Genomic DNA, 14,888 nt, shown 5'->3' on the forward strand with positions numbered 1-14,888 from the left:
CCCAAGAGCCAACCAGCCATCCTGGGGTGGAACTCGAAGAAGCTACGGATGTCCGACTTTCCAGGATGTAGCTGTCGTTCATACTCCCTGGGAAGCGTGTACACGAATGCATGATCTTCAGGTGGTGGTCGCACATGAGCTGGATGAGGTGCTGCAGAGCTTGTCCCAGTCGCAGATGGGCATTGCCGAGGCACTGCAGAGCGTGGCCCAGTCACTGAGGAGCATCACCGCGGGCGTCAGCATGCTGGTGCAGATATTGGGGAACCGCTAGGGTTGGCAGAGCCAGATGTTGCCGAGGCAGCCAGGGCTTGAACCAGATGCCCCTTCGTCCCAAGTATAATCCAGGCCCTATAGGCACCGACCAGGAGGAGAGGGCTCTGGGTGTCAAACTGGATGTGTCCCATGGACTGGTAGTGCTGCCTACCTGCTCCCCTGATTTCCACCCCTCTGCTGAGGCTGTGTCTCGAAGTCAGTACAGGGGACAGGGTGGCACAGATATTCATGCACCGCCGATAAGTGAGCCAGGGCCCTCTGGCCTCAGATCCCCCAGAGGACACCTGCCAGGGACATCGAAGGCCACAGGACAAGGTAGGAAGCTTGGATCACTGGGGGGGGGGGCAGCACCATCGGGGGAGTGGGGGATTGTAAAAGACATTAAACACTTTTGTGTAGGGCAGCATGGTGGTGCAGTGGTCAGCACTGCTGCCTCACGGCACCGAGGTCTCAAGTTCAATCCCGGCTCTGGGTCACTGTCCGTGTGGAGTTTGCACATTCTCCCCATGTTTGCGTGGATTTCACCCCCACAATCCAAAGATGTGCAGAGTAGGTGGATTGGCCACGTTAAATTGTCCCTTAATTGGAAAAAATGAATTAGGTACTCATTAAAAAGAAAAAACACTTTTGTGCGCAACCATTATGAGCCTCTGTCACTTTCTTCTTCTGCAATGCGTGCCGACCTCCAAACCCTTGGCCCATTTCTCGAGGCATCTCCCACTCCCCATGGCAATCACCCACCCTCCAGCCGTGGACATGTCCCCGGAGCTGTGTCCCATCCCCTGGATGTTTGGATGTTGGCTGCTGTGTGTGTGATGTTGTCTCCAGCAGTGTTCGAGCACAGTGTCCAGGCATCAAGGTGTGATACGGATTCTAGGCAAAGATTCCAACACCCATGGGAATCCATTTGGTTTGTGTGAAGTGCTCACTTAACCACGATTGCCAATTCTCTATTAGCAATGGCCTTCAATCTCTGCAGTCGGTGGGGGTTTTGGATGGTCAGTGGGGCAGACGGGCAGGGACAAGGGTTACCCCGGAACGGATAAATGAGCCAGGAGTTGGCATGATGGTGCCAGGAGCAGTTGCCCTCCCGGTTGCCTCCCAGCACCTGCACTGTCCTAGGGCAGCCCACCCCTGCGGAGGGTCCCCCACCCCTAGCCGAGAGACTCCCGCAGAGCACTAGGATGGCAAGCCCAGCACCCCCGAGCTCTTTACCTTTGAGCAAAGATGGCTACTCACCTCCTTGGTCCCCACAGAAGCCTTTCCTCCAGGTTCACGTTTTTCAAAAGGAGTACTAATTGGTGCCAGCTTGGCCACTTGCTGAGGAGGCCGCTGAATGAGAGGCCATTGGATATAAGAACATAAGAACTAGGAGCAGGAGTAGGCCATCTGGCCCCTCGAGCCTGCTCCGCCATTCAATTAGATCATGGCTGATCTTTTGTGGACTCAGCTGCACTTTCCGGCCCGAACACCATAACCCTTAATCTCTTTATTCTTCAAAAAACTATCTATTTTTACCTTAAAAACATGTAATGAAGGAGCCTCAACTGCTTCACTGGGCAAGGAATTCCATAGATTCACAACCCTTTGGGTGAAGAAGTTCCTCCTAAACTCAGTTCTAAATCTACTTCCCCTTATTTTGAGGCTATGCCCCCTAGTTCTGCTGTCACCCGCCAGTGGAAACAACCTGCCCGCATCTATCCTATCTATTCCCTTCATAATTTTAAATGTTTCTATAAGATCCCCCCTCATCCTTCAAATTCCAACGAGTACAATCCCAGTCTACTCAACCTCTCCTCATAATCCAACCCCTTCAGCTCTGGGATTAACCTAGTGAATCTCCTCTGCACACCCTCCAGCGCCAGTACGTCCTTTCTCAAGTAAGGAGACCAAAGCTGAACACAATACTCCAGGTGTGGCCGCACTAACACCTTATACAATTGCAACATAACCTCCCTAGTCTTAAACTCCATCCCTCTAGCAATGAAGGACAAAATTCCATTTGCCTTCTTAATCACCTGTTGCACCTGTAAACCAACCTTCTGTGACTCGTGCACTAGCACACCCAAGTCTCTCTGAATAGCGGCATGCTTTAATATTTTATCGTTTAAATAATAATCCCGTTTGCTGTTATTCCTACCAAAATGGATAACCTCACATTTGTCAACATTGTATTCCATCTGCCAGACCCTAGCCCATTCACTTAACCTATCCAAATCCCTCTGCAGACTTCCAGTATCCTCTGCACTTTTCGCTTTACCACTCATCTTAGTGTCATCTGCAAACTTGGACACATTGCCCTTGGTCCCCAACTCCAAATTATCTATGTAAATTGTGAACAATTGTGGGCCCAACACGGATCCCTGAGGGACACCACTAGCTACTGATTGCCAACCAGAGAAACACCCATTTATCCCAACTCTTTGCTTTCTATTAATTAACCAATCCTCTATCCATGCTACTACTTTACCCTTAATGCCATGCATCTTTATCTTATGCAGCAACCTTTTGTGTGGCACCTTGTCAAAGGCTTTCTGGAAATCCAGATATACTACAACCATCGGCTCCCCGTTATCTACTGCACTGGTAATGTCCTCAAAAAATTCCACTAAATTAGTTAGGCATGACCTGCCCTTTACGAACCCATGCTGCGTCTGCCCAATGGGACAATTTCTAACCAGATGCCTCGCAATTTCTTCCTTGATGATAGATTCCAGCATCTTCCCTACTACCGAAGTTAAGCTCACTGGCCTATAATTTCCTGCTTTCTGCCTACCTCCCTTTTTTAAACAGTGGCGTCACGTTTTCTAATTTCCAATCCACCGGGACCACCCCAGAGTCTAGTGAATTTCGGTAAATTATCACTAGTGCATCTGCAATTTCCCTAGCCATCTCTTTTAGCACTCTGGGATGCATTCCATCAGGGCCAGGAGACTTGTCTACCTTTAGCCCCATTAGCTTGCCCATCACTCCCTCCTTAGTGATAACAATCCTCTCAAGGTCCTCACCTGTCATAGCCTCATTTCTATCAGTCGCTGGCATGTTATTTGTGTCTTCCACTGTGAAGACCGACCCAAAAAACCTGTTCAGTTCCTCAGCCATTTCCTCATTTCCCATTATTAAAACTCCCTTCTCATCCTCTAAAGGACCAATATTTACCTTAGCCACTCTTTTTTGTCTTATATATTTGTTAAAATTTTACTGTCTGTTTTTATATTCTGAGCAAGTTTACTCTATCTTACTCTTCTTTATAGCTTTTTTAGTAGCTTTCTGTTGCCCCCTAAAGATTTCCCAGTTCACTAGTCTCCCAGCAATCTTTGCCACTTTATATGCTTTTTCCTTCAATTTGATACTCTCCCTTATTTCCTTAGATATCCACGGTCGATTTTCCCTCTTTCTTCCGTCCTTCCTTTTTGTTGGTATAAACCTTTGCTGAGCACTGTGAAAAATCGCTTGGAAGGTTCTCCACTGTTCCTCAACTGTTCCACCATAAAGTCTTAGCTCCCAGTCTACCTTAGCTAGTTCTTCTCTCATCCCCTTGTAATCTCCTTTGTTTAAACACAAAACACTAGTATTTGATTTTACTTTCTCACCCTCCATCTGTATTTTAAATTCCACCATATTGTGATCGCTCCTTCCGAGAGGATCCCTAACTATGAGATCATGAATCAATCCTGTCTCATTACACAGGGCAAGATCTAGGACCGCTTGTTCCCTCGTAGGTTCCATTACATACTGTTCTAGGAAACTATCGCGGATACATTCTATAAACTCCTCCTCAAGGTTGCCTTGACCGACCTGGTTAAACCAATCGACATGTAGATTAAAATCCCCCATGATAACTGCTGTACCATTTCTACATGAATCAGTTATTTCTTTGTTTATTGCCTGCCCCACCATAATGTTACTATTTGGTGGCCGATAGACTACTCCTATCAGTGACTTTTTCGCCTTACTATTCCTGATTTCCACCCAAATGGATTCAACCTTATCCTCCATAGCACCGATGTCATCCCTTACTATTGCCCGGATGTCATCCTTAAATAACAGAGCAACACCACCTCCCTTACCATCCACTCTGCCTTCCGAATAGTTTGATACCCTCGGATATTTAACTCCCAGTCGTGACCATCCTTTAACCATGTTTCAGTAATGGCCACTAAATCATAGTCATTTACGATGATTTGTGCCATCAACTCATTTACTTTATTCCGAATACTACGAGCATTCAGGTAAAGTACACTTATGTTGGTTTTTTTACCTCTGTTTTGAATCTTAACATCTCCAGTTTTATTCCTTTTGTTATTACTGGGCCTATTCACTGAGCTCCCCTCAGTCACTGTACCTTGTACTGTCACCCTTTTAGATTTTTGACTATGTCTTCTCTGCCTTGCACTTTTCCCCTTATTTCCTTTTGCTTCTCTCCCTGTTTTACTACCTTCCAACTTCCTGCATCGGTTCCCATCCCCCTGCCACATTAGTTTAAATATGGGGTGGTTCCCATTAATTGTATGGAAATTGGGCTTAAGTGGTTTCTCTCCTCGCTACTGCGAGATCCCGATTTGCCTACGGGAGCGGGCCGTTACATCACAAACTGCGGGGCGCATGGCGCGCTTCTCGTTTTTGGCTTTTCCCATTGTTCACTGGCCTCATTTCACTTGAGCGAGGAGTAACGAGGCCAGAAGATCTCACCCTGTGTGTCCGAATCATTGGTAGATTGAATCAAGCAACAAGTTCCTTCACTGTTTGTAATAGATAAGAGTATAAACTATACTCAACTAGCCCATGCTTGCAAACTCCAAAACAAAATGTCTGCTGTTAGATATGATTCCATTAATGGGCAGCTGAATACTTGAGTGCGCTAATAATGACACCAACAACCAATTTAAGATAATCAGTCGAGCTCACCAATGTGGCTCATTTATACTTGCTGGACACACATTCAAGTGCAGTGACTCATTCTCTGCAAACAAAAGGAATATGTTCAAGCCTTGTGCCTGGTTCGAATTACTCAGAAACATTGTTTTCTCCATGGCAACACCTCAGCCGATGAGAATCAACTTGCCAACCAATCTCCCTTTCTCCAGTGGTATGGAGTGTGATCGTTTGAAATTTGATACTCCTGAGTTTGTACCAAGTAGTGCAAGACAAAAAGCTTCAGCAACATGTCTCTCTTTTCAACAAAATCCAACATCATTGCTTTTGTGACGTTGAGATTGACTATTCCAATGCTCTCCTGTTTGATAATTCTCCTGCGAAATGCCCTGTGTTATTTTCCATGTTAAGGGCACTGTAAAAATGCATGTTGTTGTTGGCATTAACACCGAATATAAACTGATGCACTCTGACAGTTATTTTATTTTTATATATATATATATATATATATATACACAAGGGACAGTGGTTAGCACTGTTGCCTCACGGCACCGAGGACCCGGGTTCGATCCGGCCCCGGGTCACTGTCTGTGTGGAATTTGCACATTCTGCCCGTGTCTGCGTGGGTCTCACCCCCACAACCCAAAGATGTGCAGGGTAGATGGATTGGCCACCGCTAAATTACCCCTTAATTGGAAAAAAAAGAATTGGGTACTCTATATTGAAAATATATATATAAACATGAATTTTGACAAATCCAGGGACATAATAGAAGCTCCTGTAATTGTACACACAGAAGTTTGCAGCTCTCCACAACACTAGCTGAGGTGTTCATCGATCCATTTTAAAGGTGTTGCATCTGTTTGCTAGCCATTGCACTGTACCTTTTTTAAAAATTAGTTTACAGGATGTGGGCGTCGCTGGCTCGGCCAGAATGTATTGCTCGTGAGAAGGTGGTGGTGAGCTGCTGCCTTGAACCGCTGCAATTCCTGAGGTATAGGTACATCCACAGTGCTGTTTGGGAGGGAGTTCCGGAATTTTGACCAGCAACGATGAAGGAACAGTGATATATTTCCAAATCAGATTGTTAGTGACTCTGAGGGGAACTTCCAGTGTTCCCAGATATCTGCTGCCCTGTCCTTTTACATGATAGCGATTATGGGGTTTGGGAGCTGAATCCGGGATCCTGTTATTGGGACAATGCCTTCACTCACCCTCTGTTTTTTGTTGAAGTACAAACTGGAGAAAGATGAGCTGCAGAGTCGGACTCTGAACCTCTCTGTGTGGCACAGTGATCACTTTGGACGCAACCTCTTCCTGGGAGAGGTGGAGATCTCACTTGAAACATGGGATTGGAGCAATACCAAACCTACTTCCTACATCCTACATCCACGGGTAAGATATTGTACCTGTCCTCCTGCACACATTCACTTACAAAATATTGTCCCATTCCCTGTATACAGTTATATTTACAACATAAGGACTAAGAAACAGCCATTCATCGCAAACAAAAAAGCTTCTCCTTCCAACAGAGCAGACATGATGTTCACTGTCATGGGGTATGCTAATGCTGAGCCTGCACATTGTACAGCAGTTAATGTTCGTATTCCTAGCTGATATTCTTGATCTCTGAGTATTAAACACGTTAGAGAAAATTTACCAATTGGTTGAAACACGTAAAGTTAATGTAATTAATTAGAAACAGAAAAATAGTATGATGTTTGATTCATGTTCATTTAGTGACTTGTCCCATTCATCAGTTGTGCTTGTAGTGCAAAGATGTACTGTAGTGCAAAGCAGTCAAATGGCCCAGATTTTCCTGTAATGGTGAGATTGGTGATGAAACTACCTCCCACCATCCAAACAGAAAATCTTGATGATCACTCACACCCAATCTCCTGCAGTCCTAGAATCATACAATCATAGAATTTACAGTGCAGAAGGAGGCCACTAGGCCCGTCGATTCTGCATCGGCCCTTGGAAAGAGCACCCCTTAAACCCACACCGCCACACTCGCCCCCCCCCCCCCCCCCCCCCCCCCCCCCAACAACCTTTTTTTTTTGGACACAGAGGGCAATTTTAGATGGCCAATCCACTTAACCTACACGTCTTTGGACTGTGGGAGGAAACCGGAGCACCCGGAGGAAACCCACGTTAGACATGGGGGAGAACGTGCAGACACTGACCCAAGCTGGGAATCTGGAGTTGTGAAACAACCACTCTACTACCATGTCACCCTAATCTGCCACCTTAACGTGAACAGGAGGAGTAGAGACAGAGGACACTCCTGCCTTGTGCTCTTATTCAATTAGAAATACCGCTAGCTCGAAGCATTAGTGTGTATACTGGCCGTAGGGGCCCCATACTGCAGCCAAACCCACAAAATGAACTTCTGCCCAAGACTAAATTTACTAAGGACCTGAAAAAGGTGTTCCTACTCTACCCTATCAAATGCCTTTTCAGCATCCATGGACACAATCACTTCTGGTTCGGAAACTGGAGAGGGGGAAAGGACAATATTTAATATCCACCGTATATTAGCCGATAGTTGCTGATGCTTAACAAAGCATGCCTGGTCGTCCACTATCCTCTCCGGGACACAGGGCTCCACTCACAGTACCGACCTTAGCTAATAGTTTGACGTCAATGTTGAAAAGAGATATGCGTCTATATGACCCACATTCCATGAAGTAGTTTTCCTTCTTCAAAATGATAGAGATAGAGGCCTGTGTAAGTGTAAGGACAATAAATCATTAAACAGATCCACGGGGCAGCATGGTGACACAGTGATTAGCACTGCTGCCTATGGCGCTGAGGACCCGGGTTCGAATCCCGGCCCTGGGTCACTGCCCATGTGGAATTTGCACATTCTCCCCATGCCTGCGTGGGTTTCACCCCCACAACCCAAAGATGTGCAAGATAGGCGGATTAACCATGCTAAATTGCCCCTTAATTGGAAAAAATAATTGGGTACTCTAAAATTATTTTTAAAAAAACATATGAAATCCATATATCCAGTATTAATGGCATTAACTGGCTCGCGAACTTCTTGTAAAATTCAATGGGAAACGCAGTACAGATGTAACAGCCACAGCACCACTAGAGGGCAGCATCAGAGACGGGTATAAAGGGTCCGACCCAAGGGAGGATCCGCCTCTTTCAGAAGGCCCGCAGCCCGCGTGTCTGCCGACTCCGCCTCTGCCCGACACGTGCGACTCATGGGGGCCGCCATCTTGGCAATTCTCCCCCACGCGCCCGGCCATGTGCGAGTCATGGGGGCCGCCATCTTGGATGCCATCTTCCTCGCTTCCCGCCATGTGCAATCCACGGGGGTGACCATCTTGGACGCCATCTTCTTCATCACCCGCCACGTGCGATCAACGGGGGCCGCCATCTTGGCCATCGACCGAACCGAACCTCGACGACTACGATCTCAGCGGACAGTCATCACGGGGCCACTCCAGCACTGCTGATTGAGCCGCTGACTACCTGCAACTCAACGCGGTCATGCTGGACCAGTCGCGTCCGAAGCACCTCCAGAGCTCGATGATGTCCGTTAAAATCAACGGGTACAGGACAACATGCCTCTTCGACTGCGGGAGCACCGAGAGCTTCGTACATCCTGACCTCGTAAACCGCTGTTCACTCCCTATCTTCCCTGCACGGCAAACTATCTCCCTCGCCTCGGGCTCACACTCAGTCCACATACAAGGGCGCACCGTCGCGACCCTAACGATTCAGGGCGCCAGCTACTCTAATTTCCAGCTGTACGTACTCCCCGAACTCTGCGCCCCACTCTTACTCGGGCTCGATTTCCAATGCAACCTCAAGAGCCTCACACTCAGCTTCGGCGGACCCCTACCTCCACTCACTATCTGCAGTCTAGCGACTCTGAAAATCGATCCCCCTCCCCTCTTCGCTAACCTCACGGTTAACTGCAAACCCGTAGCCACTCGCAGCAGGCGGTACAGCCTGAAGGACAGGGTATTTATTAGAACCGAGATCCAGCGGCTCCTTCGTGAGGGAGTCATAGAGGCCAGTAACAGCCCCTGGAGAGCTCAGGTGGTGGTCGTCAAGACCGGGGAAAAGTTCCGAATGGTAGTCAATTATAGCCAAGCCATTAACCGGTTCACGCACCTCGATGCGTACCCCCTCCCCAGAATTGCAGACATGGTCAACCAGATCGCCCAGTACCGCATATTCTCCACGGTGGATCTGAAGTCTGCTTACCACCAGCTCCCAATCCGCCCGGAGGACCGCCACTACACGGCGTTCGAGGCAGATGGCCGCCTCTTCCACTTCCTCCGGGTTCCCTTTGGCGTCACGAATGGGGTCTCGGTGTTCCAACGAACAATGGACCGAAAGGTAGACCAGAACGGGCTGCGGGCCACGTTTCCTTACTTGTACAATGTCACCATCTGCGGCCATGATCAGCAGGACCACGACGCCAACCTCCACCGATTTCTCCAAACCGCCCAGAAACTCAATCTCACTTACAATACGGAGAAATGCGTTTTCCGCACTAACAGACTAGCCATCCTCGGCTATGTCATGGAAAACGGAGTCCTGGGCCCCGACCTGGACCGTATGCGCCCCCTCTTACAACTCCCTCTCCCTCATTGTCCCAGGGCCCTCAAGAGGTGCCTGGGATTCTTCTCCTATTACGCCCAGTGTGTCCCCCAGTATGCGGACAAAGCCCGCCCACTATTTAAGACCACACTCTTCCCACTGTCAGCTGAGGCCCACAAGGCCTTCAACTGCATCAAGGAGGACATCGCCAAAGCCGCAATGCGGGCGGTCGATGAATCCGTCCCCTTTCAGGTGGAGAGCGACACCTCAGAGGTAGCTCTCGCCGCTACTCTGAATCAGGCAGGGAGACCAGTCGCCTTCTTTTCCCGAACCCTCTCCGCTTCGGAACTTCGACACTCCTCAGTCGAAAAGGAAGCTCAAGCCATTGTGGAAGCCGTAATTCACTGGAGGCACTACCTCGCAGGTAGGAGGTTTACCCTCATCACCGACCAAAGATCGGTTCCCTTAATGTTTGATAACTCGCAAAGGGGCAAAATTAAAAATGATAAAATCTTGCGGTGGAGGATCGAACTCTCCACCTGTAATTACGATATCGTATATCGACCAGGGAAGCTCAACGAGCCCCCAGATGCCCTGTCCCGCGGCACGTGCGCCAGCGCGCAAGATGACCGCCTGAAGGCTATCCACAATGACCTCTGCCACCCGGGGGTCACCCAGCTCGCCCACTACGCCAAAGCCCGAAATCTGCCTTTCTCCACCGAGGAGGTAAAAGCAATCACCAGGGATTGCCCGATGTGCGCGGAGTGCAAACCGGACTTCTATAGACCAGACAAGGCCCACCTGGTAAAGGCTTCCCGGCCCTTTGAACGCTTGAGCATCGATTTCAAAGGGCCACTCCCCTCGACCAATCGAAACGTGTACTTTCTGAACGTCATCAACAAATTCTCCCGCTTCCCGTTTGCTATCCCGTGCCCCGATATGACCTCCCACAAGTCATCAGAGCCCTGCACAGTATCTTCACCCTGTTCGGCTTCCCCAGCTACGTACACAGCGACAGGGGTTTGTCCTTCATGAGCGACGAGCTGCGTCAGTACCTGCTCGACAAGGGCATCGCCTCGAGCAGGACTACCAGCTACAACCCCAGGGGGAACGGGCAGGTGGAGAGCGAGAACGCGACGGTCTGAAAGACCGTCCTACTGACCCTCCGGTCCAGGAATCTCCCGACCTCCCATTTGCAGGAGCTCCTCCCCGACGCGCTCCATGCGATTAAGTCCTTCCTATGCACCGCCACCAGCCAGACCCATCACGAACGACTATTTGTTTTCTCTAGGGGCACTACCACGGGGGCTTCGTTCCCGTCCTGGTTGAGGACACCAGGCCCGGTTCTCCTCTGGAAGCACGTCCGGGCACACAAACCGACCCACTAGTAGAGAGAGTGCTACTGCTTCATTCGAACCCCCAATACGCCTTCATTGAATACCCCAACGGCTGTCAGGACACCGTTTCCCTCCGGGACCTGGCACCTGCAGGATCCACCACCCCACCGCTTAGGTACCCCTCTCACTACACCCCACCCAACCCCCCGCGCCTATAGGTCCCCTGCCCATGCTCGGCACCCCCGCGCCCATAGGTTTCCTGCGCCTTCATCGCCCGTCGCACCGGTCAGGAATGACGCTCGGGCCGAAACACCCCTGGAGCCCACCCTCATACCCACACCGATCGTCACCACCCAGCCAACCGAAGAGGCTGCAACCCCGGTGCTACGCCGATCCCAAAGAACAACTCGGCCACCAGACCGACTCAACTTGTAGACCTGTCACCCCCGCCGGACTTGATTTTTTTTACAGGGGGTGAATGTGGTGAATTCATACTGTATTGTAATTCACACTGTATTGCATTGCATTGTATTATGTCCTTGTGGGCTCTGTATGTGAGCCGTTGCGCGGCTCTGCCCGTGGGGGGAGATGAGGAGCTTGTACAGGGCTCCACCCTTGGCTCCGCCCATGGCTCCTCCCACTACCGGAAGTATAAAGTGCTGCAGCCGTAAGCCTGCTCTCCGTTCCTCTGGTCGCAGGCAAGCTCAGTTGTAAGACTATTAAAACCACAGTTTGCTTCCAGTCGTGTCTCTAGTGAATTGATGGTCACATCAATGGCCTCCTGCTACGCAATGCGCAGATTGTGATTCCGGCCACTTTCCGCACCGAGGTGCTACATAAAATTCATGAAGGCCACGTAGGCATTGAGAAATGCAAAAGGCGAGCACGACAGGCTGTGTACTGGTCTGGCATGAATCAAGACATAGCGGACATGATCATGACATGTGACACCTGTCAAAGACATCAACCCGCACAGTGCAAAGAACCACTGCAGCAACACAAACTCACAATGGCGTCGTGGACAAAAGTTGGCATTGGCCTATTTCATGCCGCAGGGCATGATTACGTCCTGATCATGGACTTTTACTCAAACTATCCGGAGGTACTGAAACTCCCTGATCTCACGTCTTCATCTGTCATCAAGGCCTCCCAGGAGGCATTCTCGCGACATGGAATCCCGCGCAAGGTCTGTCGGATAATGGACCCTGCTTCGCGAGCTGGGAATGGAAAGAGTTCTCAGACAGCTACAGCTTTCGGCATGTAACATCCAGTCCGCGCTACCCACAGTCAAATGGGAAAGTGGAAAAAGGTGTCCACAGCATTAAACGACTCATTAGCCAGGCAACAGATTCATGCTCGGAGATTAACCTAGCGCTGTTATCCTACCGAGCAACCCCATTGAGCTCAGGACTGTCGCCAGCGCAGATGCTGTTCGGCAGGGACATCCGGACAACCCTACCAGCAATACAATTCCGAGACCCCGACAGTGCTCTGGTCATCGACAAAATGCAGGTACTACGGTCCAAAAAAAAACAATACTACGATCAACATGTGATCCCACTCAAGCCACTGACAGTAGGCGACATCGTCAGGATCAGGGACCCAGAAGGCGGATGGTCTGACCCAGCCACGATGATCAGGCAGGAGGCACCGCAGTCCTACATTGTCAAATCATCAGCGGGAGTACTTTTTCGCCGTAACTGCCGCGATCTGTTAGTGATTCGACCTACAACGCCGGTGTTTCCCACACTGGACTTGACCAAGTCCACAGGACGTTCCTCGCCACACAACGCCAGACAATACTCTTGATGACATCAAACCATCATCCCTACCACCACCGTTAAGACGCTCCAGCAGAAGCCGTAAGGCACCTGACCGGCTAGATTTGAAACGACACTTCAACACACGCACAAGACGAATATGGACATTTCTCACGATGGACTCAACACAGTTAATTGTTTCTGTATTACTTTTATCATTTTCACAGTGTGCAGATTTCCATATTCTCACCATTTGTTATGTACAGTTTTCTTGAGGCCAGTCGAGAAAACATGTCAAATAAAAGGTGGGGGTGTCATGATCTGTACATCTGCACATACACCAGGGACTACAGACAGATGTAACAGCCACAGCATCACTAGAGGGCAGCATCAGAGACGGGTATGAAGGGTCCAGCCCAAGGGAGGATCCGCCTCTTTCAGAAGCACAGGGCTAGTGAGCAGCAGCAGACAGAGACAGCTCAGCATAGGCAGTTTACCTTAGCTTCACTAGTCATACCTCTTGACTGTATTACATCTAGTTGAGCTCTGGAAACAGAACAAACCCTCTGAATAAAGTATTTGTATCAACTGGAAGTCTACAATCTTTATTCAGACTTGGAGAATAACATACCCCTCATCTCTGGAATCAACCTAGTGAACCTTCTGTGAACTGTCTCCAGTGCCGCTATTTCTTTCCAAAATAGGGGGACCAGAACTGTACACAATATTCCAGATGCGGTCTCACCAATGCCTTGTGTAGATGCAACAACACTTCCTTACTGTTATACTCTATTCCTTTAGCTATAAATGCCAACATTTAATTAACTTTCTTTATTATCTGCTGTACCTGCAGGCTAGTTTTCTGTGACTGATGAACGAGGACCCCCAGATATCTCTGCATCGGAGCACCCCGAAGTATCTCCCCATTTAGATAATAACGTTGCCTACCCCTTTGGCTCAACGGCTGCTGTTCCTCCCCCCATCTCACTCCCATTAGTTATCTGAATTTAATGCTAGCGGGGCAGTGTCATGTCCCGTCCCGTCCCCCCACCCCCCCCCCCGTTAGATAAATCGTCCGCCCCAGGGATAAAACATACATCATAAATTAGTACCCCAACAAAACTGAATTCCCAACAGGGGATCATAGAATCCCTACAGTGCAGAAGAAGGCCATACGGCCCATCAAATCTGCATCAACCCTCTGAAAGAGCACCCTATCTAGGCCCACTTCCTGTCCTATCCCTGTAACCCCACCTAACCCTTGGACATACAGGACAATTTAGCATAGCTAATCCACCTAACCTGTACATTTTGGACTGAAGGAGGAAACTGGAATACCGGAGGAAACCCACGCAGACACGGAGAGAATATGCAAACTCCACACAGACAATCGCCCAAGGTCTGAATCAAACCTTGGACCGTGGGGTTGTGAGGTAGCAATGCTAACCACCGAGCTACCAGGCCAATATATCATTCCAACTATAATACTTGAGACAGCACTTCTCATAGCAGTTAGCCCCTCACCAATAAACATACCACATGTGAAACAAGAATCCCCCATCATCCCCAAACACAGAAAAACAAGTTTACCTCAAATATGGACAGCAAAATACAGGATACCCCAACAATCTTCCCAACACACAGCAGTCAAAGACCATGCATAGCACAGTTAACTAGAACCAAATCCATGCTTTTTGACAAAGGCATCAAAGTCCTTTGATTCATAGGTGGCACACAGTCCTGCCAGATATACCACCCCAAACCGAACTCTCTTCTTGTACAAGGTGGCCTTAACCTTGTTAAAGGCTGCCCGATTCCTCGCCAGTTCAGCTCCAATGTCCTGATAGATCCTCATGAGATTGCCCTTCCACTTCCAATCTCAATGATCCTTGGCCCACTTCAGGACTAACTCCTTCACCTGGAAACTATAAAAGCGAATGATGACTACACCTGGCAGGTCATTCGGCCGAGGCTTCTGATCAAGTGTCTGATGTGCCCTGTCCAATGGAGGGGACATGAGACCACTCTCCCCCATCATTTTCCCAAACATCTGCGAAAGAGACGCAGTAGGATT

The 14,888-nt window shown here is 49.1% G+C and overlaps 1 protein-coding gene across 4 annotated transcripts in view; it reads left to right on the top strand.

Moving 5' to 3' along the window:
* Nucleotides 1–14,888, top strand: part of LOC119966211 (synaptotagmin-like protein 2) — a 164,340-nt gene that overhangs the window by 109,301 nt on the left and 40,151 nt on the right. For all 4 annotated transcript variants that reach the window (XM_038797565.1, XM_038797550.1, XM_038797571.1 and 1 more), the window contains exon 11: nt 6,382–6,543. In XM_038797565.1, the coding sequence (XP_038653493.1) occupies nt 6,382–6,543 (162 nt within the window). The remainder of the gene's footprint in view (nt 1–6,381; nt 6,544–14,888) is intronic.

The sequence above is a fragment of the Scyliorhinus canicula genome, chromosome 1, assembly GCF_902713615.1.
Source record: "Scyliorhinus canicula chromosome 1, sScyCan1.1, whole genome shotgun sequence".
NCBI classification, from domain to species: Eukaryota; Metazoa; Chordata; class Chondrichthyes; order Carcharhiniformes; family Scyliorhinidae; genus Scyliorhinus; species Scyliorhinus canicula.